At 38.2% G+C, this 22,040-nt stretch overlaps 2 protein-coding genes across 2 annotated transcripts in view; both read right to left on the bottom strand.

Annotated features, from left to right (window-relative positions):
- HNF4A (hepatocyte nuclear factor 4 alpha) overlaps positions 1–8,420 on the bottom strand; it is a gene marked incomplete at both ends in the record, with an annotated part of 68,395 nt that extends 59,975 nt beyond the window's left edge. The window contains one exon of the mRNA XM_081323352.1: positions 8,369–8,420. Within this exon, the coding sequence (XP_081179478.1) occupies positions 8,369–8,420 (52 nt within the window). The remainder of the gene's footprint in view (positions 1–8,368) is intronic.
- A 3,408-nt stretch (positions 8,421–11,828) lies between these two features.
- Positions 11,829–21,653, bottom strand: R3HDML (R3H domain containing like; the record flags this gene model as incomplete). The annotated part of the gene is made up of 5 exons (XM_081322177.1): positions 11,829–11,961; positions 13,977–14,092; positions 17,236–17,368; positions 18,961–19,079; positions 21,393–21,653. 5 exons carry the CDS (start codon positions 21,651–21,653, stop codon positions 11,829–11,831), a joined length of 762 nt encoding a protein of 253 aa, XP_081178303.1.
- Between the last annotated feature and the right edge of the window lie 387 nt (positions 21,654–22,040).

The raw sequence follows: 22,040 nt of genomic DNA, 5'->3' as shown, positions 1-22,040 counted from the left end.
AAGCATCTCCCTGCTCAATCCCAGGTTAAAACAGATGATCCATTTCCTAGAAGAATATGTTTCCATTTGAGGTTGCTCAACCAACAATATGCATTTTGAGCAATAGGAGTAGGTCTGCACTGTAGTGTTGTGAATGAAAAAATGAATGAAAATGAATGAAAAATCGGAATTTTTTCCCTTCCACCTAGAAACAGTGTATAAAAGTCTAATCAAATAAGCTAAAATTTAGCTTAACACAATATGTAAAGGAACAGGCTTCGGCTCAACCGTGACAAGACTGAGTGGCTGTTCGTGCCGGCATCCTGGGAAATTCAGATTACTCCATCTCTTGCTATGGGGGGCGAGTTATTGCCCCCCGTAGATAGGGCGCGCAACTTGGGGGTCCTCCTAGATTCACAGCTCTCTTTAGAAGATCATATGGGAGCTGTGACTAGGGGGGCCTTTGCCCAGGTTCGCCTGGTGCGCCAGTTGCGGCCCTATCTGAAACGGGATGCCTTGCGTACAGTCACTCATGCGCTCATGACCTCTCGTTTGGACTACTGTAATGCTCTCTACATGGGGCTGCCCTTGAAGACCACTCGGAGGCTTCAACTGGTGCAGAATTCAGCCGTGCGACTTGTGTTGGGAGTCTCCCGATACTCCCATGTTACACCTTTGCTCCGCGAGCTGCATTGGCTGCCGGTTGCCCTCCAGGTGAGATTCAAGGTGCTGGTAATGACCTACAAAGCCCTACATGGCATGGGTCTGGATTACCTACGGCAGCACCTGCGGCCGGCGTCAACTTCCCTCCGTCCAGTGTGCTCCCACAGAGAGGGCCTCCTCAGGGTGCCTCCGATCAGAGAATGTCGACTGGTGGCCCCCAGGGGGAGGGCGTTCTCGGTGGGCACGCCAGACCTGTGGAACCGCTTGCCGGTTGAGCTCCGGATGGCCCCCGACCTTCGCTCCTTCCGGCGGGATCTAAAAACCTATTTATTTGAGCAAGCCGGCCTGGTCTGATGGGTTTGGGGTTGGGTTTTAATATGGTTTTAACTATTGTATATATCGGGCATAAATTATTTAATTGTTTTTTAACTTTTGTACTTTGTTTTTTAATGTTTATTGCCCTGTACACCGCCCTGAGTCCTTCGGGAGAAGGGCGGTATAAAAATTTAATAAATATAATATAAATATAAATATAATGACCTTGTTTGCATGTTATGTTGAGCTGTTCCTTGTTTAACCAAGATTAACTGAAAAAGTCACAATTTGTAGGATTAACACAACATACAAAACCATAATCTATGCCTCACATTTCAGTATAGCAACGTTCAATTCACCCAGCATGCTGTGGCAAAATCGGCTAAGCTATTCTTTGGCTTCATGCAATGTGCAGTGTCAGACTGCACCTGATTACCATACTGCTTCAGATTGTGGCACAACAATTTCTTAGGAATGGTGCAAAGGAACATTTTGGTTTGCAAGAATAAATTCTAGGGTACGGTATTGGTTGGTTTAATATTAATTTAATGCTGGACTACATAAATATTATATTGTACTTCTATTATTATTTATTACAATGTGATGGCCTGCAAGCATTCTCTGGAGTAAGACAGCCTTCTTCCACTATATCAATATAGTTAAGAGGGAGAATAAAGAAGGCACTCCCCACTCTTGAGTGACATATTACACAGAAAAGTTTCATCCCCTCTGAATCAAAGTACTTCATCTCTATGGAGTAGAGAAGCTTGCAGCTGACCAAATGCAGCATGTCGCTCCTCTGACATTTCCCCCTTCAGCAGTAGCAAAATACGTACCACATATAAGAAAATGAAGAGCCAATGTAGTGCTTAAGATGTTGGGTTAGGACTAAGAAGACCTCAACCTAGGTTGAAGTTCACTCTCAATGGCAGAACCACATCAGATGGCTTTCAGCCTGTCACTCTTTCAGCCCAACCTATCTCACATGGACAGAAAGGCAGGTAAGAAACTCTCAAACATAGGACTCAGCAATATAAACAATGAAAAGGGACATCAAGCTTCTGCAGCAAATTCCAAACACCATTCTCATCTTGCTGTTTCCTCCCCCCCCCAAAAAAAAGGGGGGTGGGGAAACAGGACAAATGATCCACCCCATTAAAAGACCAACTTCTCCTTATCCAAATTTTATCCAATCATGATTTAAAATCTCTTCTTAACTTGAAGCATTGGCTGATGAGTTTGTTTTTTTTCCTTTTTCCTGTGTCATGCCTTTTAAATTGCTGGTGGTATGCCTGCCCCCAACCCCCCACTGATTTATATGTAAACCATTTTGGCTGAAGAATGAAAAAAAATGCTAGAAACAAATGCAGAAATGATCTGACAAGACAATGTGGGAGGATAGGTTAATCCTCCACTTCTCTATGCTATCTGGAAAAAAAATCTTTCTTTCTTTCTTCTTTCTTTCTTTCTTTCTTTCTTTCTTTCTTTCTTTCTTTCTTTCTTTCTTTCTTTCTTTCTTTCTTTCTTTCTTCTTTCTTCTTATTTCTTTTTCTTATTTTTGTCTTGTTTCTAAGGAAAGAAATAAATGAACTGCTTTGCCCAAGTCTCTTACTTTTATTGTTGTCTCTTCGTACAACATACTTAACTTGATTTCCTGGGTTCATAAAATCCTTTGAATAATCTAACCAAGCAGGTTGGATTCTGACAACATGCTAAGCGAAAGAAAATCTAGCAAGGTTAATATTACTGAAGCTTGGCATTTTATGTAAGCACATCTGCATGGTTATGAGTGAAGTACACACAGCATTGAGATACCAAATATTTCAGTTTGGCAACCCCATCTGATTCTGGGTTCTACACTGGGCTTTCTATATTATATATAAATACACACAAACAATATATGTGTCAGCAGAGTCATAGCTATAGAGTAGAAATTTTCTCCCACATTTTCCTAATGAACTTGCTGAAAAATTTGTTTCTACAACAGCTGTAATCCTATATTCCTTGAAGGCATCAAGTTGAACAGATTGATTTAAGAAGCAATTATTCAGAAAAATAATAAAACACACGACACATCACTGCATTTTCAAGAGTTGTGTATATTACATCTATTGCACATTCTGTGGGCTTGATAGAAAATTGGAAAATTTTGTTTGCTATAGAATTGCACTAGAATCTTAATTTCCTTTCAACTTATGAAATGTATTCACAATCACATTGAGTTCTGCATCAAACAAAGCTGACCCTTTGCCTTACAATAGAAGTGTTTTTTCATCAGTTTATACTAACTGCCACATAACTGGTACCCCAGAATTAATGTCTTGTAGGCATGTTGATACCGTCCATGCTAAATTTGGAAAGTGAATTGCAACTATTCATTGTGGCAGTAGTCTGATGCTGTCAAAATTATTCTTTCAACACCAGTCAGCAGGGTGCCCACGGTGGGAATCAAAATGTTTAAAATGGTGACTATGATCACACAATTAAAGCCTCCTCCCCCATTTACATCCAGTCTTTCTCCTTTGCCATCAGAAATTCAAAGTTATACATGACCCCTTATAGGTTTGTTTTATCTCTTTAGGTTCAATATCTCAATCACTATTGTAACAATACATTGTACTAATCCATATCAATGAGTTTTAAAGCTTTAGGGCCAATACAGTCAGGCATTTTAAAAGCTGATTGGGAGGTAAGATACTGAGATTCAAACATCCATTTAATCATAATACTCTCTGAGGTTCTATATCATAGGATAAAAGTGAGAAAAGAGTATACAGGAAAATTAAGCCTGGGCAAAATGATAACATAAATTTTCTAGTTGCTTATTAGTTAGATGTAACTTCAAAAAATGCCAACATTTTCCTCATTTCCCTCTCCTACCAATTTCCCTTTGGGGTTATGCTTTTTAAACCCCTAGGCTGGAATATTTTCCTTTTTTATTGAAGCCAGACAAAATGTTTTACTAATTAACTAAGGGTATGTTTCATCTTGTAAAGAAAAAAGGGGTTTTACCTAGACGTTGCCATTTTCTAGTGATTCTGGATGTCTCCAGCTTGTTTGCCTGACACCATCATCTAAAATTGTAATTCCTTCCGTCAGAAAAAAAAGAGACTTCCAAAGTTTTAGAAACCAAACAAAATCACCTTTTTGCACTATATTGGTTTCACAATAGCATCAAATTTCAAACCTGACAAAAACAGAAGGGGAGTCCCGCTTGGTAGCACAGCTATCCCAAAACCATTTGTTGCAATTTAGCCAGAGAAACCTAATAGTGGTGTGCAGAATATCACTTAAAAGATGATAGTAGGAGAAAAATATTCAATAGGTGTCTTGAAAGAAATCATATTGAACATATATTTAATTTCAACTGCATTTAAATCCGTTTTCATGTTTATCCTGGCCTTACCCACCAACTTTATAGCAGATTGTCTGGCATGTTGTTCCAAGCACAAAGTGCTTCATTCACAATCAGAAAGGAAAATTAAAGGAAAACACACTACAGTCAATGATATGAGAAAATCACAGGAAATGAACACATGCTAAGGGTGTCCCTCACCCTTTGTGCAGAAAGGCAACATTATAGTTGAACAGGTTCTAGATTTTCTCCTAACAAGAACAATACAAAGGTGCTTTATTTATTTATTTTTTGGGCAACTTCCAAACTGAAGATGGCTCTGCATACAATGAACCCAGCGGAATGAAGGGCCAGGAAATACACTGACTTGAAATTATCCACCGGTGCCTCATACAATTGCTCCTTGCAAGGAGACTGCAACATAGTGGTCTCTGGCAAGTTTAGAGCAGTACAAGGTTTTTAGTACTGGATGAGTTTCCTTCATTCCTCAACGAAAGAAGTTTTAAATACAAATGTAAGGATTAAAAATAAATATATATACAGTATATTTGGAATAAAAAGCAAAAGGAGGATTAGAACTTTTGATTTTGGAAAGTTAGAAAACTTTCCAGATGGATTTGAAATAAAAATTTGGAATTAATTATGAAAATCCTTCCCTTGAGAAAAGGCTTTTGTTTCAAACTCTCTTTTTTAAAAAACCTGATGGATGAGACTTTGGTTGAACATCAGAGGCAATCAAAAAAGAACTAAAGATTTCAGTTAAAGAAGAAGAACACTTAAATTTGACTTACCAATACAGAATATTAAATTGAAGGATATTTTTGAAAAATGGACCCAGAAATGCACTTTTGCTGATCAGGACTGAATAATGAGACTTTGTTTATAGATAAGAGATAGAATACAGAAAGAAGAAATCATTTATTGTATTTTAAGAGAAGGTGATAAGTTACTGAAATTGTTTATATTTGTTATGATAAAAGAGAAGTCATTTCTTTATATATGTTTCTCTACTATATTCTTACTTTTTCTTTGCTATTTTTCTATTTTTTCTTTCTTTTATCCACTTTTTATTTTTATTTTTATTCCTTTTTGTTCACACTAGTTTTTATCTTTTTAGTTGAAATTTTAAATAATTCTATTTGAATAATCAAAAAGAACAATCCAAAGGTAAAGATGATCTTATTTTTAGACAAAAAATATATATATTAACACCTTCTTCCTACAGTGGGGCAACTCTTCCTTTGGCTAATGGAATTATGAAGTTCTTTTTCACTATCAGAGCCAGCTTCATCCCATCCTTATAGATTACATTGTTTATAGCAGGGGTCCCCAACCCCCAGTCCGTAGACCGGTAATGGGCTGCGGGCACTTAGGAACCGGGCCACACAGCTGGAGGTGTGCTGAAAGTGCATCTTCTACTGCCAGTCTGCAGGGTTCTGGACAGGGGTGGGAAAGTGGCAGGGGAGAAGCCTTCTTGCTCAATGCAAGGTCCTCCGATGACTGCACTTCCAACTGGTTTGCAACATCTGAGCTCGGCGTTCTTCCTCCTCTCCCTCTTCCTGCTTCTTCTGCTATCTCTCCTTTTGCCTCCACCTCCTCCTCCCAGTCCTGCTGCTTCCTTTTCCTCCTCCTCTTCTTCCTCACTTCTCTCCTCTCCCCCTCCTGGCACCCTGCTGGGCTCACGCTCCCTTCATGCAATTCTCCAAGTTTGCAAGACAAACGTGCGCCAGCCCAGCTTGCAACCAGGGACTCCCCCAAAGCCTCGTTGGAGGGGGACCCCCCCAAGGTATGTGTGTGTGAGGGTATCTTTCTCATGGTGCAAATAAGGGTAAGGAGAAGCTACCTTTCACCTTACGCACTGCGTTTCCACAGGATTCTCTCTCTCATCTGCACCTTTTCTAAGGCTACTGGGCTCATTGAACTGGATTTTGATGCTCCAGGTGCCTCGTGTTTTGGCAACATCTTGCCTGCTTTTCGATGTTTAATTTGGTACATAGTACTAGCTATATAAGGGACGCAGTAGCTCAGGGGGTTAGGATGCTGAGCTTGTCGATCAGAAGATTGGCAGTTTGGCGGGTCAAATCCCGAGTGCTGCGTAGCAGAGTGAGCGCCTGTTACTCGTCCCAGCTTCTGCCAACCTAGCAGTTCAAAAGCACGTAAAAATGCAAGTAGAAAAATAGGGACCACTCTGGTGGGAAGGTAACAGCGTTCCGTGCACCTTTGGCATCTAGTCATGTTGGCCACATGACCACGGAGACGTCCTTGGACAAGCGCTGGCTCTTTGGCTTTGAAACGGAGATGAGCACCGGCCCCTAGAGTTGGAAACGACTAGCACGCATGTGCGGGGGAACCTTTACCTTTACCTTTTACTAGCTATATACATAAAATGGTATATCATGGGTGCCCAACCTTTTGGCTTGTCTGGATTTCATTGAGTGAAAAGGAATTGTCTTAGGCCATATATAATATATATAATATAGTTAATGCCTATATAGTTAAAAACCACATAGCAATGTTAAAAGTTTACAACTTTGTGGAGCCAAAAGACCTCCTACCTGAGCTACATTGTTCTAAAGGGTGAGTCTTTATGTCAGATGATTAGATGCTCACACAGATCTAAGGTTGCAGCCCTTAAAGCTTTGCGATCAGCCTGCTAGGCTTATAGTTAGGTGGAGTTAATATATTGCATTAAGCAATTATGGTTTAATTAACTAATTAGAGTCAAAAGAATAGCCAGATATAAATTATAGCTGGGTTCATACAGCATGCTAAATCTAGACCATCTTATGGGGTGTGCTTGAGGATGACTAGAATACAATGCTTTACATAAATATAAATTGGTGTGCACTATGTAGGATTAGAAAACTCCAGATTACCACTATCTGTAGCAAAGTGTTATGTGAACCAGATCATGTCTTAGTGTCCAGCAGAAATTTCACTAGCTTCTGAGATTCAATTCCAAACATTTATTTTCTCGCCACCAACATAATACAGGTTCATGCAACAAGCAAAGCATAATATTATTTGTTTAATTCAAGCTTAGCAAGTTGTGATTTGTAGTGATTGGTTGACTATATCCAGCCACTGCGATTTATTCAATAAATCATAATTTATTAATATAAAATATACAATATGCAAGTATTATGAATAACATAACAAAAATCCTTATTCCAGTAGGTTGTAACTTTGGGGGTGGGTGGGTTTAGTTTTGTTGATTAAAGAGGTGGTTATAACTTGCCACTGTTGTAAACAAAGGACAATGGGCAACACAATGTGTATTGGGAGAATCTTTTCTGTGCATGTTTAATTCACAAGAAATCCATGTGCAAAACAGGACTGGTGCATGGGTACATGGTTCAGACAGAAAAGTCGTTAATGATCATCTTTACTGACAACAAATACATTATGTGTATAAATGTGAGGTTAACCATTCAGCCCATCTTAGAAATCATAACTAGAAATATAAGTGTGACTTTATGCCATTCGAACAGCACAGTGCAGTCCTTCCATATATATCAATTCAGAAATCAGTCTCATTGAGAAAAATCTACATTCATTTTTTAAGTCTTTTTGCAAAGTTTTGTGAGAGGTTTGACATGGTCTCTCTTTCTCCTACATACAGACACACACACAAGAGCAAGGTACAAATTTCAATATGCATTTGAAAAGCCTGCTTTTGTTCCCGTCTCAGATCTAAGGTTAGCTGAGCTTAGTTCCTAACCTCTTTTCCTGCTGGTTTTACATTAAACTCCTTTTTTTTGGCAAATTCATTCTCACTTCAAAAACAAAAGAGACTCAGATCAAGGAATGCTTGTTCGTTTTTCAAGTCAAGGGCAGCAGTGCTGCTTCTCCAACAGACTAAGAGGAAGCCAACCACAGGGAATACGAGACCATGGACAGCCAGGAAATGCGTGTTGGCCTAAGATATAAGGTCTCCATAGATCAACAACAAACAGCAGGATTTGTCGGCCCTGAGTGTACACAGCTTTGCTCAACCTTTGAGCGTCTCTCTTCAAAAACAAGAAAAGATAGGCAGACAGGAGCCTGTGTACTCACCATACGGAGGGGCCTCCATCTTAGCACTTAGCTGTGTGCTTACATTGACCATTTCTCATCAGTATAATTCTGAAGAAAATGGGAAAGTGTAAAATAACAAGAAAAGAAGCTGGGCGAGGGAGGGAGGGAGGGAGAAAGGGTGAGGAAACCTGCCTCGCCTGTTATCTTATTGATTTGCTTAATCAGGCCTAATGTGGGTGGAGATGTTAAATAGTAACCAAGCTAGTATGGAAACCAACTTGCAAGGTGCCGTCTGCCACGGTAGCTATAGTGACTGCTCCCAAGCTTGAAACTCAAACATGACTTTCTAGCACAATTTTGGGATTTCCACTGACACCTGGTTTCAGGCCCAGGGTGATCCCCTATGAGGAAAAATTGCTGTCATCTGGATTCTCCCTGACAAAGAGGCACAGAGAAGCAGTTCAGAACAGAGAAGCTGAAGGAACTCCCATGGGGAGGTGTGAATTAGGTCAGTTTTACAGCTGCTGAGACATGGGACATTTTATTGCCCTCACCAAGCAAACATGAAGAACAATGGCTTTGTGTGCAGACAAATGCAGATAGATCCCCATGCTGTCGCTGGGGATAAGCAGCCCGTTTCTGTAGCCAGACCTGCATTTGTTTATAGGTAAAGAACAGACAGTGGTGAATGAGCTAGTGCCAGGCTCTGTGTAGTGTGTAAATAAATCAGGGTGTGTATGTTGTCTGATTGTGCTTACGCATGATGGAGGGCTGGTGCTACCTTTGTATTAGTTGCTCTGGCCCATTTTCAATGAGTTTTTCTAAAATGAATGTATGGCATTTCAACCATGCTGCCAGTGTATTTGCATACCACACACATAGTGCATGCACACACATGCACACCCATCCACTCACAGGCATATATCAGCAACATAACCAATTTAAACTTAAAATATTGAAAAAATGGAAACAAAATCACATAAAACTTTAACAGTAAAAGCGGCTGCAAGCAGAACTGCCCTGCTTTTATTAGTTTTGATGTTAGCAGGTCCATGTTGGGATTTTTTTTTTCTTTGAATGGGATGGTGGAACTTCTACTGAATGCATGTATACAGGTAGTCTTCGACTTATGATCACTACTGAGTCCAAAATTAATGTTACTAAACAAGACTGTTATTAACTATTAACTGCCTGAATACAGGACCTTATTTTTCTCACCACTGAACTACAATTTGTTAGATAGGACCCAATGTTCCATTGGTCAAGATCCTTCTAAATAATAATAATAATAATAATAATAATAATAATAATAATAATAATAATAATAATAATAATAATAATAATAATAATAAGAAGAAGAAGAAGAAGAAGAAGAAGAAGAAGAAGAAGAAGAAGAAGAAGAAGAAGAAGAAGAAGAAGAAGATGGAAGGGACCTTGGAGGTCATCTAGTCCAACCCCCTGCTCAGGCAGGAAACCTTATACCATTTCCTGAATCTATCTTCCAAAATATTAGAAATTCCCTCTAGTTTGATCAGTTCTTCTTCTATCTCATCTCCTCATCTAGATCATTTATGAAGAAGTTGAAGAGCACTGGGCCCAAGACAGAACCTTGAGGTGCCCCACTGCATGCTTCTCTCCATGTAAATATAGTTCCATTGAGGACTACATGCTGAGTGTGGTTGGTCATCTCTGACTGTGAATCCATCTAGTAGTGGTACTCTCTATCCCACATTGTTCTATCTTATCAAGAAGTAGGCTGTGGTCTATTTTGTCAAATGCCATAATGAATTCTAAGAATTTCTCTGATTCACTAATTTGTCAAGGTTCTTCAGAAATAAATCTTTATTGTTGAGAGCCTTTGCTTATATTAATGTTTTCAGGAAGGAAGGAAGGAAAGAAGGAAGGAAGGAAGGAAAGAAAGAAAGAAAGAAAGAAAAAAGAAAGAAAAAAAGAAAAAAGAAAGAAAGAAAGAAAGAAAGAAGAAAGAAAGAAAGAAAGAAAGAAAGAAAGAAAGAAAGAAAGAAAGAAAGAAAGAAAGAAAGAAAGAAAGAAAGAAAGAAAGAAAGAAAGAAAGAAAGAAAGGTGGGTTTCAGGTGCTCCCTGCCAGATCCCCAAAAGAAAACTCAGTTGGAAGCTGGCAGGAAGTTGAAAGTTGCTCCTGTTCTCATGCTTTTTTTGCCCACCCTTGGTCATTCTGTTTCTCTGTTTAAGTAAGGAAATATCTCTGAAATGATAACTTATGGGTGCACAACTTGTCTAGTGCTTAATCAAATCAGGTAAAACAAATGTTGTATGATTGAGACAAACACAATGAATGGTGAATGCACTGTTTTAATGCAATCCATTAAACAACCCACCCAAAAGTTTAATGATTTTACGGAGAACTATGTCCTTTGTATTATGTCCAGCATATATATAAAATAATCAGGATATGTTCTTACTTAATCTAGGAGACACATTTTGGCAAAACACATGAACATTTGCTATGTGCAAATCAAAGGTGGATTTTTGTCATCAGATCTAAGTGAAACATTATTGCACAAGAACGAAATGGCAATTGAAATATATTTTCTTTTTAAAATTAAAAAATCTAATTAGAATAATTGTGAGTAATGGAGGAATAAAAATAATTAGTGTATTTAATTGTTAGTTAAAAGCAGAAGAAACAAGGACTATAATAAGAGTGAAAGTAATCAAATGTTATAACTTGACTGCATAATTCAGACAAAACCAAAAATACCTTGATAGGGAAGAAGTACGTGATTAAATTAACTTTAAAAATATTCAAACCTTTCATCAATATTATATTTACTGGCTAAAATGCGGTGTATTTATTGTTACTTTTATATCACACTTTTTCTCTTGGGAGCTCAAAGTGATAAGGAGAGCTCCATTCATTTTACCATAATAGGAATATCCCTGTAAGAAAGGTTACAATGAAAAATAATGTGTTCCATGGTTGAGTGTGGACTTCAACCTTTATCTCCTCAGTCCAACAGCATATGCACTACCCTGGTCTCAGTTGTAAATTAGAAATATTTTTCCTGTTGATTCTTTAAATGCCTCCAGGGAATGCCTAGAGATACACTTACTTGTTAGTTTAAATGCTACTTGATGCCTGTCAAACTGGCTTCCCTCTGTTACTTACAATGGCATAATCCTACAACAAATAAAGAAATGAGATTAAGAATGCAGAATGAATAAGATCTAAGAATTTATCCCCTACTTAACATTATGAGAAATGCTGGCTCTTGAGCATGTCTATGAATGACAAAATATATTTGGAGCTGTATTGTGGTTTAGAAGATGGGGGAAGGGTGGATGGCTAGAGAAAGAAATGTAGAATTTATACAAATGAAGGCGTATTTATAAGTAAAGTATTTACAAGTAAAAATTAGACAGCTGTTTTACACTTGGCCCAATCTTCTATCATCTCCATCAGTGAGTGTTCCTTCCATAATTTCAACATAGTGGGGAGCTCAGAGTACACATGCTATGTTCAGAACCAACCAATTCTGTTGGATTTAAATCCCAAATAACACATGTTGTTGCTGCAGGTGCCTCCATAACTAGGTGGGCAGGCTGAACAAGGTTTCCCCATTTTGTAAGGTGCTTCTCCTATCCAATTGCCCCTGTAAACAAAGAAAAGCAAAGTGCATGAGCATTATTCTTGTCCTGGACACTACACTGGTGCATATTATTATCCTCTTTTTTCCCCTTTTTTATGCCTTCACGTCAGTGCTGATTCCTAGCAACTGCCTGGACAAGTCCCTGAAGTTTTATACTGGTGTAGGCTTTCAGGCTGTTATCTGTTGGGCAGTGTTGAGCTCCAGGGTTTAGTGATCATGGTCTAGACAACAAATTTCCTGACATTTCATTGGAAACCACGGCTGGCATTTTGAGAGCAAATGGATCACATTGCCTCCAAAGACGCAAGATGTAGTTGCTGGAAAATGTCAGGAAAACTGTTGTCTAGACCACAGTCAGTAAACGCTGATGCTCAACACTGCCCTACAGTTTTCTTGGCAAGAAGACAGCAGTGTGCCATTGCTTTCTTCACAGGACTGAGAGAGCACAACTGGCTGAAGGTCACCTAGTTGGCTTCATGCCTAAAGTAAGACTAGAACTCAGTCTCCTGTTTTTTAGCCTGGTGCCTTAACCACAACACCAAACTGACTCTTAGGAGACCCTTACAAACTAGTACATTATTCAGAATGACCTAGGTAAGATGGGTGGTATAGATAGAAATAGAGAAATGGAAGGAAGGAAGGAAGGAAGGAAGGAAGGAAGGAAGGAAGGAAGGTAGGTTTATTTCATCCCTGCCATTTGTATGGGAATTATTTATTATGAGAGAAACTCTTCTCCATGATACCTACACTTCATTGTTGAACAGGATCAACTGATTACCATTGATATAGACTGGCACAGTAGCAACTCAAGCCAGAAGTAAACAAAAAGGATTAAAGATGCTGCTGTCTCTCTGCATTAGGAATAACTGAACACTTTCCCCCACTCTTGTAGTAGGAATATTTTAACTTCCCCCCTCACTGCAGCATATGCTATATTCTGCCATGCCCTCATATTGCCTTTGTCTCATTCTTGTCACATAGTTCAGGCAGTTTAAGTCATCCTGAAGTGTTCCAGTTTTAATTGTTTTCCTTTTCTCTCAACACATTTTTGCCATGGATGCAGTCTGGCATGCCTCACCAATAATGCAATTGCCAATACAGTATGATCATTGGTTGGGATATGCCCAGCTCTGATGGGTCACTTTAGCCTGCAATGACCACGCTTCTTTCCTTCCAGTCATTAATCCTGGCATCCTCCTGGGACTTTCATGGCCACTTTGGCTTAGGCTGCACGACAGACTGGATACAAGTGGGAACAGGGCCTGAATAATCTCACTCAGGGCCAACATGGCAAACATCACTGACATTCAGGCAAGATTAACAGCAGCAGATCCAGACTAGTACATCAATCAGAGATGCAATGAGCCAGAAACAATAGGCAAATTATGGGCTACTTTGAGTATTATTTGCTGAGTTTATTTTCTGTAGTACAGTAACGTGCAGAGTTTTATAAACAGTATTGGAAGGCCATAGTCTGATTAAGAAATTACAGTATATGGATTGCTCCTTAAAGTATAAGAATTCCCACAAACTCTATCTTTAAATATGAAGGTTATTTGGAAGTATATGATATTACAAGGATGAACAAGAGCTTTACCCTTTTCCCTCTGCACATTTTCAGTCCTAAATAATTCATTGCAAATTGGTTTCTTCCCTCATACACTCACATTTTACACAGAAATCCAGATCCAGAGAAATCTGCATGTGTGTGTTATAGTCTTTCTGTTTATGCCCTTTCCCTTACCATTTTTCCCCTCAAGAATATCTTGAGGGGAAACACTATGGAATTCATCAAGAATAGTTCCATGATACTCTGTGTTCCACATTCTTCTCTCCCCTATAGCCTAATATTAACCCTTATGCTAATCCTAGTCTTGCTCTCTGTCAAGAATGAGTCCTTTTTAAAGTTAGCTTTTCTCAACTTAAACTGAATTGTTGAAAACAATATCTGTAATTCCCAATAATTATGGAAGGTCACCATCCAACATATTTGTAGGACACTCAGATAGTTTACTTACTTGATGGCATAATTGCACACTAAGTAGACCGCTTGCCGCCATGTGTTGCCCCACACATTTATATTGGTACAAGTGTGGAGAGCACAGCCAATTCTGTTGCTGGAAGCCCACACCATCTGTTAGGAAGACATCATCAAACTTTTGTAAGAGAGAGGTAGATCTAAAAACACAAGACACGTACTTTTGAATTCACCAAAAACTCTGGGATGCTTGTCTTTTACATAACGTGAAAGATTTACTCAACAATGGTTATTAGCCATAAATGGAATTTTTACATTCTCTGAATGATACTATTAATATCCATCAGTTACTTTGGGACGGGGAAGCAGTAAGGAAATGGCTATTTAGTTGTAACTGATATATAGCATTTCCTATATATCCATGGTCTGTTAGTGCATTTCAAGAAGCATTTGGCTACCTGTTCAGGACCTAGGAAACAGGATTCTACATTACAGAACTTTGATCTGTCTGAGCTGGACTTTTCCTATGTTCCTTTTATGGTATCCACTAAAGATTATTGTCTAGGCCAGCCTTCCCTTAGTGAATGTTCTCCAGATGTGTTGCACAGCAACTTCCAAAATTTAGAACCAATGGCCATGTTGACAGTTGATGATGGGAGTCAGAAAAGACTGGTGAAGACTGATCTTTTTAACCAAACTTTGATAGATCTAATAAAGGTTTCAGTAAAGAAAGCACTGATAATCAGGAGAAGGGAAGGAAGTATGCTTGCTTCCCATGCTTAAAATTATGGAAACGTGAGATTACCATCTGGTGGATATTTAACAGCATTTCAACACACCATTCTTTTCTTGGACAAGCAGAGACAGCAAGAAAGGAACTGTTCAAAACATATATGAGTCAAGTGTTGCTGATACCTTATTTGTTTGTTTGTTTTAAAGTTTATTGACTGCTCACTTTACATCAGAATAACCCTAAGCAGCCTACAATCATAAAAATAAAGATGGTACAGAGCTACAGGAAATAAATAAAATACTGCAAAAAGCCAATACTGTGGCCCAATTAAAAGATGGGGGAGCAGGAGTGAATGGGGGGGGGAATAGTAACATATATATTCCTGCCCCTGGATGGAATTTTATCTCCGTAGGACTTTAGCATCAGAATATAGTAGAAACAACTTTCCCCCCTAAACATTGGAGGCAAACATTGCAAGACAGTTGACAAATTTTCGTTTAAATCTGTATGAACTCTGATTCCCCAGACAGGAAATACGACTCCAAGACTGCCAATAATGTTAATTGCCACTTTCCTACATCATTAACAGCTTGCTCCTCACATGTTGGTGAATAATAATGTCTGTCTGTATCTTGAAGAGCTTTATTCTGCACTTTACCTTATGTGAATGGACATAATAGACTACCAATTTTAGCCTTATCCATTTTTAAACAATTCAGTTCAGGGGGGAAAAAGAATACAAAATTGGGCTCCGGAGGGCAACTTTAGCCATTAGGAAGGAATGACTGATGAGGAGAGGGAGGAAATTTTATGAATATCCAGTGCTTTTTTTGTAAAAGAAAAAGGTGCCGGAACTCACACATGTTATACAACCCGCCTTGCCTACCCTACAAGGTTCCATCCAAAAAAGGTGCCGGAACTCCTTCTGAGCGTTCAATGAGAAAAAAAGCCCTGTGAATATTACCAGTGAAGGATTACCAGGAGCTATCAAGCAAGTGACATTTGGCACCTTCCATGTTTCTTATCTTTTTTTGCAAGAAAAACTGAAAGCAATGGATGAAAATTTCAATTACCATCGCTTACCAAAGAAAAGTGGAAAGCCATGGTAGAAAACTACAAGTGGAAAATGAAATCTCTATTGCATAAAATTCCACAAATAATACAGGGAGATTACACAATAAAAGCTTTTCCTTCATAGACCCTAACAATCATGAAAAAGGAGGTTCAAAACATTAATTAATGTGGGGGTATTTTCTGCTTTAAGATGGAGAGGAACTATTTGCTGATCCACTTTGGACAACAAAGTAGCTTGAGTCTGAAGACACTTAATATTGTGAAAGATATCTCAGAATCAGATATTCCTAGGTGGAAGCTTGTATACATGATTTCAGGCCATTCTGTGGGTTTTAGGTACTTTGCTTTCCTCATCTTGCAAGTACACAAGAGTGGGGGAAAGGTTTAAATAGAGGAAGTCTCAGGTGTTCACACAGAAAGAAAAATCATGTCTAGAAATGAAGAGAGTAAAAACAGGATTGCTAGATGATTGATTGAATAATCTGTGCTACCAGACATAAGAAGAAATGAATTGTCTGTGAAATAAGTTCATCAAATTGACTATGTTCTTGAACAGGAGCATAAAATGAATAGTGATAATGTCCTAAATATAATGTTGTTATGGATAGACCCTCATACACAGCTGATTAAGGGTCCTGGATAAAGATCCATCCATCAAAAATGGCATCCATTTTTTCTTAAGGTTGGCTAAATGACCATTTCAGTGTAGATGTAAACAGAAATACCTGAACTTGTGTTTATAAACATCTGGATAATTCTTCCTGGCTGGACTGTGATAATTATCCATCCCCTTTGATGTCAACCTGTTGTTCACACATTTTTCTCTCAAAGTTGAAGGTATATAATCATATGATTAAAATGTATGTCCTATGTTCCAGATTTTTGTGATCTCTTTAATGGATAAAGGGAACACTTTGAGACTGAATCATTTCAACAGGAAAAAAATCATTTCCAAAAGAAAAAAAACTGGAAAAATATTGCATCCATGGATCTGCTTCATTTATGTAAAAAAGAGAGCAACTTGTGAATCAATGAATCAATGGAAGAAGAAATGGATGGTCAATCCATCTTTGGAAATAAAATCTGTGTGAGAATAGTTTATTCAGATTACAAACTATGTTTCTGTAATGTGGAATACCCAAAAGCATTTGGTCAATCTGAACCAAATGTATTTTACTTAATATTAGAAAATCCTCCATCCATTCAACTTTGCTTTTATGGTTACAAGTGTTAATATATGCACACACATATAAGGTGAATGAAGTGATCTGTATAAACTGATCTAAGTGTCATTTCTTTTTTACTCCTCAGACACAATATTGTTCTGTAATGTCTAGTTAATGGTCAGTTGTGATTTCAATCTGATGTCAATATGTTAAATCTGCTCTTGGAAAACTTGGTTTTGAAAAATGACATAGACAATTTAAACGTAAGAAAAATCAATAAATATTTACCTAGCTATAATGACTGTAGACAGAAAATAAATATTTACCTGAGTATAGTGGCTGCAAACAGAACCATTACATTTGGAAGGACATCTAGGCTTGCATTCATGGGGATAAGGAAATGTGTAGTGTTGCTTCTCATAATACCAAGATTTTACTAGGTCCATCACTGAAAGGTACCTACAGAGGAACATACACAGCATATGAACTATTCATTTCTTTTCATAAGAGAAGCAAAGGAATTTAATATCCAAATCATTTGACAAGGGAAAATGGCAGTTCCCCAAATCTTCCCACCTCTTTCTGGAAGCATATGGTGGCACACCTACATCTTTTCTCCCTCAAGAGATCAAAAATGGGTATCTCTAGAAGCCACTACTAATATCTGCAATCCCAATACAACTAGACAAACAAATTGATAGATGGAAGGATTAAAAAAACCTCTGGGTACCTTCAGATAGATGGAAGGATTAAAAACCTCTGGGTACCTTCCTCTGCCTCCCTCCTTTGTCCACCTCCATTGTCAGGACAACTCTGCTGCCAGTCAAACAGCAATGATGGACAGGAGTTGGGAGTGTGGGGGTGGGGCAGACAAAATAGCTTCTGGGCAGCTGTGCAGCCAGAGGCCTTTCAAAGAAGAGGCTGAATAAACAAAGCCCAGGAGTGAAAGAGGCAGATTAAAGGGTAGATGAAAAGAGGCAATAGGAAAAGAGGCTGCAACTAAGAAAAGTGGGAAGACAGGAGTTTAAATCTTTCCCTCAGAATGACATGAGTCTTCAAACAGTTTCTCTCAGCTGGAACAAAGATTTGGAATAAGACTAGAAGAGTCCAGAAGTCCAGCCAGGAACAGACAAGGAGAAATGATGAAGAAAAAGGAAAGAAATTGACAGAAGTACAAAGCAGAAATTAAAGAATTTATATAAAGTATTTAAAATAGAAAATCAGTTTATTATTAAGATTCACTTCTACAGTGTTGTAGGCATTTATAATTTACAATTTCTTGTTTTATTTGTAAGTTTTCCTTTTTAAAAAATAAATATCTCTCCCCCTCCCACCCTCACTCCTCCAAAAAATTAGGAAAGGAAATATGCCACATCTACTATCTTATGACAAAGGAAATGGGGCAATTTAAAAAAGTCCTTTGCTTAACATAAACATTGAAGAATTCCTAAGCTGCTATTTATGAGGCTATAAAAAGGAAAAGGAACAGTTGTAGCCATGCTTCCCACTAAAAAGACTTAAAGACTGTACTGTGGGCTCTGTGCAGCCACATCACCTATACTAGAGGTCTTCAACCTTTCCGGGCGAGCAGCTTGCAAATTGGTGTGCGTGCAAGTGTGCATGCAAACAGCGCCAGGCATGCCAGTGCAGCACTAGCACTTCTATTCATGCATGCACAAATGGGCCATGCACACCCGCCCCGTGCTAGCAGCCCCATTTGTGCATGGGCGCTAGCACGAATGGGAGGGGAGTGTGTGCCCACGCGCATGCATGCACTGGCCAGCCATTTCTGCAGTCCACTGGCAAAGAGGCTGTGGCCCAATAGCGGGCCGCGGCCCAGAGGTTGGGGACCCTTGAGATCATAAAGAAATGCATAATCAGAAGAACATAATTGATTTATTTGCTAAGGTTATATAAGACTGACTAGAGGTGGACTACCTTGTTAATCTGATTCTTTTTTTTAATGAAGCAATTTCTCTAGAATTCTGCAAAAAGTTTGACTCTATTTAACATCACAAAACATCCAAGCATTGCTGAAAGACACACCTTACCTGCCAGAGTGTATGGCAAGGTTTTGCCCAATCAGTGTCATCAATTGTGGAGGTCCATGTTCCCATAGGCACCGTTTTGCCCATGCTTCTGCTGATCTGGCTAGCCTCTCATCCCATACCTTCCATAAGAAGTGAGAAAAACAAGAATAATAAAAAAGCAACATATAACAGGCAGTTGGCTACAATGTAGATGATGCCTCCCCATGTCTTAGACTTAATGCATGCCACAGAAAATATGGGTAAGATAAAATAAATATCCCCTGGAAGACAATGTTAGTATGAGTAAGATTTTTTTTTCTTCTCTTTTGGAATCTACATTTCTTTGTGTATAACTTGGCAAGGGCAAATATTTGCAGTTGGCTGACCCAGAACTAACTTCCTTCCTTCCTTCCTTCCTTCCTTCCTTCCTTCCTTCCTTCCTTCCTTCCTTCCTTCCTCCTTGGATGACAAGATATTTGGATGTGGATTACGTGCTTACAGAGATATTTTGAATACAGTACTAAGCTGAAAGTTGCTGGTTGTCTATGTCTGGCTGGAGGAACATCAGCTATAGTGAGTAATATAATTTAACGTGAATTGCTTCATTTCAGGCTGAAAGCAGAAAATTATAGAGAATTTTAATGGATTTTAAGTCATCTAGCTAGAAATTGAGTATGCCTAGAGATCTGCAAGGAGACCTTAATATTTGAGAAAAAAAGACCTTTACTGCTTTTTCTTCCTTAGCACAAGGCTACGCTACCATATTAGAGGTGACCACAATATGCAATAATTGTCCCAAATATTACCTGAGCACCATGCATATTCTTTTAAATTAATGTGTGCCTTTTGTAACATCTGTTATTCTACCTCCAGATCATTTCACAGCTATTCCTCATCACTGCTTCCAGCCTCATAAATATATAATCTGTGGATCCAGGGGAAGATATCAAAGCATACTCAAACAAAAAGTATGACATATAATTTCAGATTTGATTTTAAGACCTTAATCTGAATAATTAATGCTTTGCCATATTACTTAAAAGTTTCATAAATACTTATAAGGTTCCTCTATTTAAGATAAGGATTTTTCAAAGACATAACTGCTAAGCTTGAAAGCCGCCCTGAGTCTTCGAAGAAGGGCGGGATATAAATGGAATTAAAATAAATAAATAAAAAAAATAACTCCCAAATGATTGCTGAAAAAATGAGATACACTCATGTATCTTCAGAAATTTCCATTGCTACTTAACTAGTGAAAATGCAAATTTCTTTGCCTTTTTTCCTTATCTAGCCAATACAGTTACAAAACACGTCTTTTTTTAAAAAAAAACCCACCTTAAATACATTGATGGACTACTTATATTTAGAACAGAATAGAACAGAACAGAATGACAGAGTTGGAAGGGACTTTGGTGGTCTTCTAGTCCAACTCTGCTCAAGCAGGAAACCCGGTATCATTTCAGACAAATGGTTGTCCAATCTCTTCTTAAAAATGTTAGTGTTGCAGCATTCACAACTTCTGGAGGTAAGTTGTTCCACTGATTAATTGTTCTAACTGTCAGGAAGTTTCTCCTTAGTTCTAGGTTGCTTCTCTCCTTGACTAGTTTCCATCCATTGCTCCCTGTCCTGCCTTCAGGTGTTTTGAAGAATAGCTTGACTCCCTCTTTTTTGTAGTAACCCCTGAAATTTTGGAATACTCTGTCATGTCATTTCTAGTCCTTCTTTTAATTAATTAAATTAGTTTAATTTAATTAAACTTAGTTTAATTAACTAAACTAGACATATCCAATTCCAGCAACTGTTCTTTATATGTTTTATCCTCCAGTCCCCTAATCATCTTTGTTGCTCTTCACTACACTGTTTCTAGAGTCTCAATATCTTTTTTACATCATGGCAACCAAAACTGGATGCAGTATTACAAGTGTGGTCTTACCAAGGTATTATAAACTGGTATTAACACTTCATGTGATCTTGATTCTATTTCTCTGTTAATGCAGCCTAATTGACAAACTTGGTTTCATGCAATTCTCTAAATCAAATCAAAGCTTTTATATATTGCATGAACTAATTACACCACTTTTTTCTTTCTTCAAAGACCAAATTGTCACAGCCAGAAACCATAGAGATATTTAGGTACATAGAAACATAAGGAACTGCTGATTCACTGTGGGAAGGAAGATTCTTAGGGCTGTTATACTTTTATTACAATATAGATTGACAAATAAAAGTTGAGAAATAATACTTTTTTTACCGTACCAAGATATATGAGGAATTCTGACAAAATACTAAAATACTTTGTTCAACTTTAAAAATAAAGCTTTGGGGAATTGGCAGAACTTTTGAACTACACCTCAAAGGAGCTGTCCACCAGACAATCAATTTACAGTGTATGTTTTCACAGTATCAATGTGCTGTTTCCAACCCCAAGTAGCAAGTATAAAAAATAAACTTACCATATATTCCATGTTGGCAGCTGGAGGAAAAACCTGTGCCCGCACTTGGTTGTGGTAGCCCAAAAGGGTACTCATTTCCCTGGAAAAAATGTAACGCTTCCTGCGAATCTTTGATACTCCATGGATAGAAATGTTTCTGGTGTCAGGGCTGCTGGAGGGGTAAAGGAGGTCAGTAGTATTGGTCAGCATGAAGAAGCTTGATTTCTGTATCATCCAGAAGATTAAGCTACTAAAATAGAACTGCATGCACAAAGGAGTCATTTTAGGATTTGCACACTTTTTCTCTTGAACCAAATGTTTGATTCGGTTAATGCAATCAGTTTGGAGACACCTTCTTGCTTCCTCTGTTTTATGTATCTAGAATAATCACAGACAATGTTTAATTTTTCATTTTACTGAAAACAAGACAAAAGAATGAAATCTGAAATACATTAAATACACTTAAGGAGAATAAAGTACAACGGTTTGGCTAATCTGAATTAATCAAATGACTGAAATTAGCTGTGAAATGTCTGGAGATGTTTTATTAGTGCTGCTTTTGAAGGAATATGCCCCCCCTTGTCTATCCAAGAATGATATGACATACTGACATGTGCCTCCTAAAGTGATACTAATAGAATACTTCCAAATCAGTTTTTCCTCTAATTT

Source organism: Vipera berus, assembly GCF_964194415.1.
Source record: "Vipera berus genome assembly, chromosome: 3".
In the NCBI taxonomy this organism is placed as follows: Eukaryota; Metazoa; Chordata; class Lepidosauria; order Squamata; family Viperidae; genus Vipera; species Vipera berus.
Note: the sequence above shows the minus strand (reverse complement) of the source record. Positions and strands in the feature narration are given on the sequence as shown.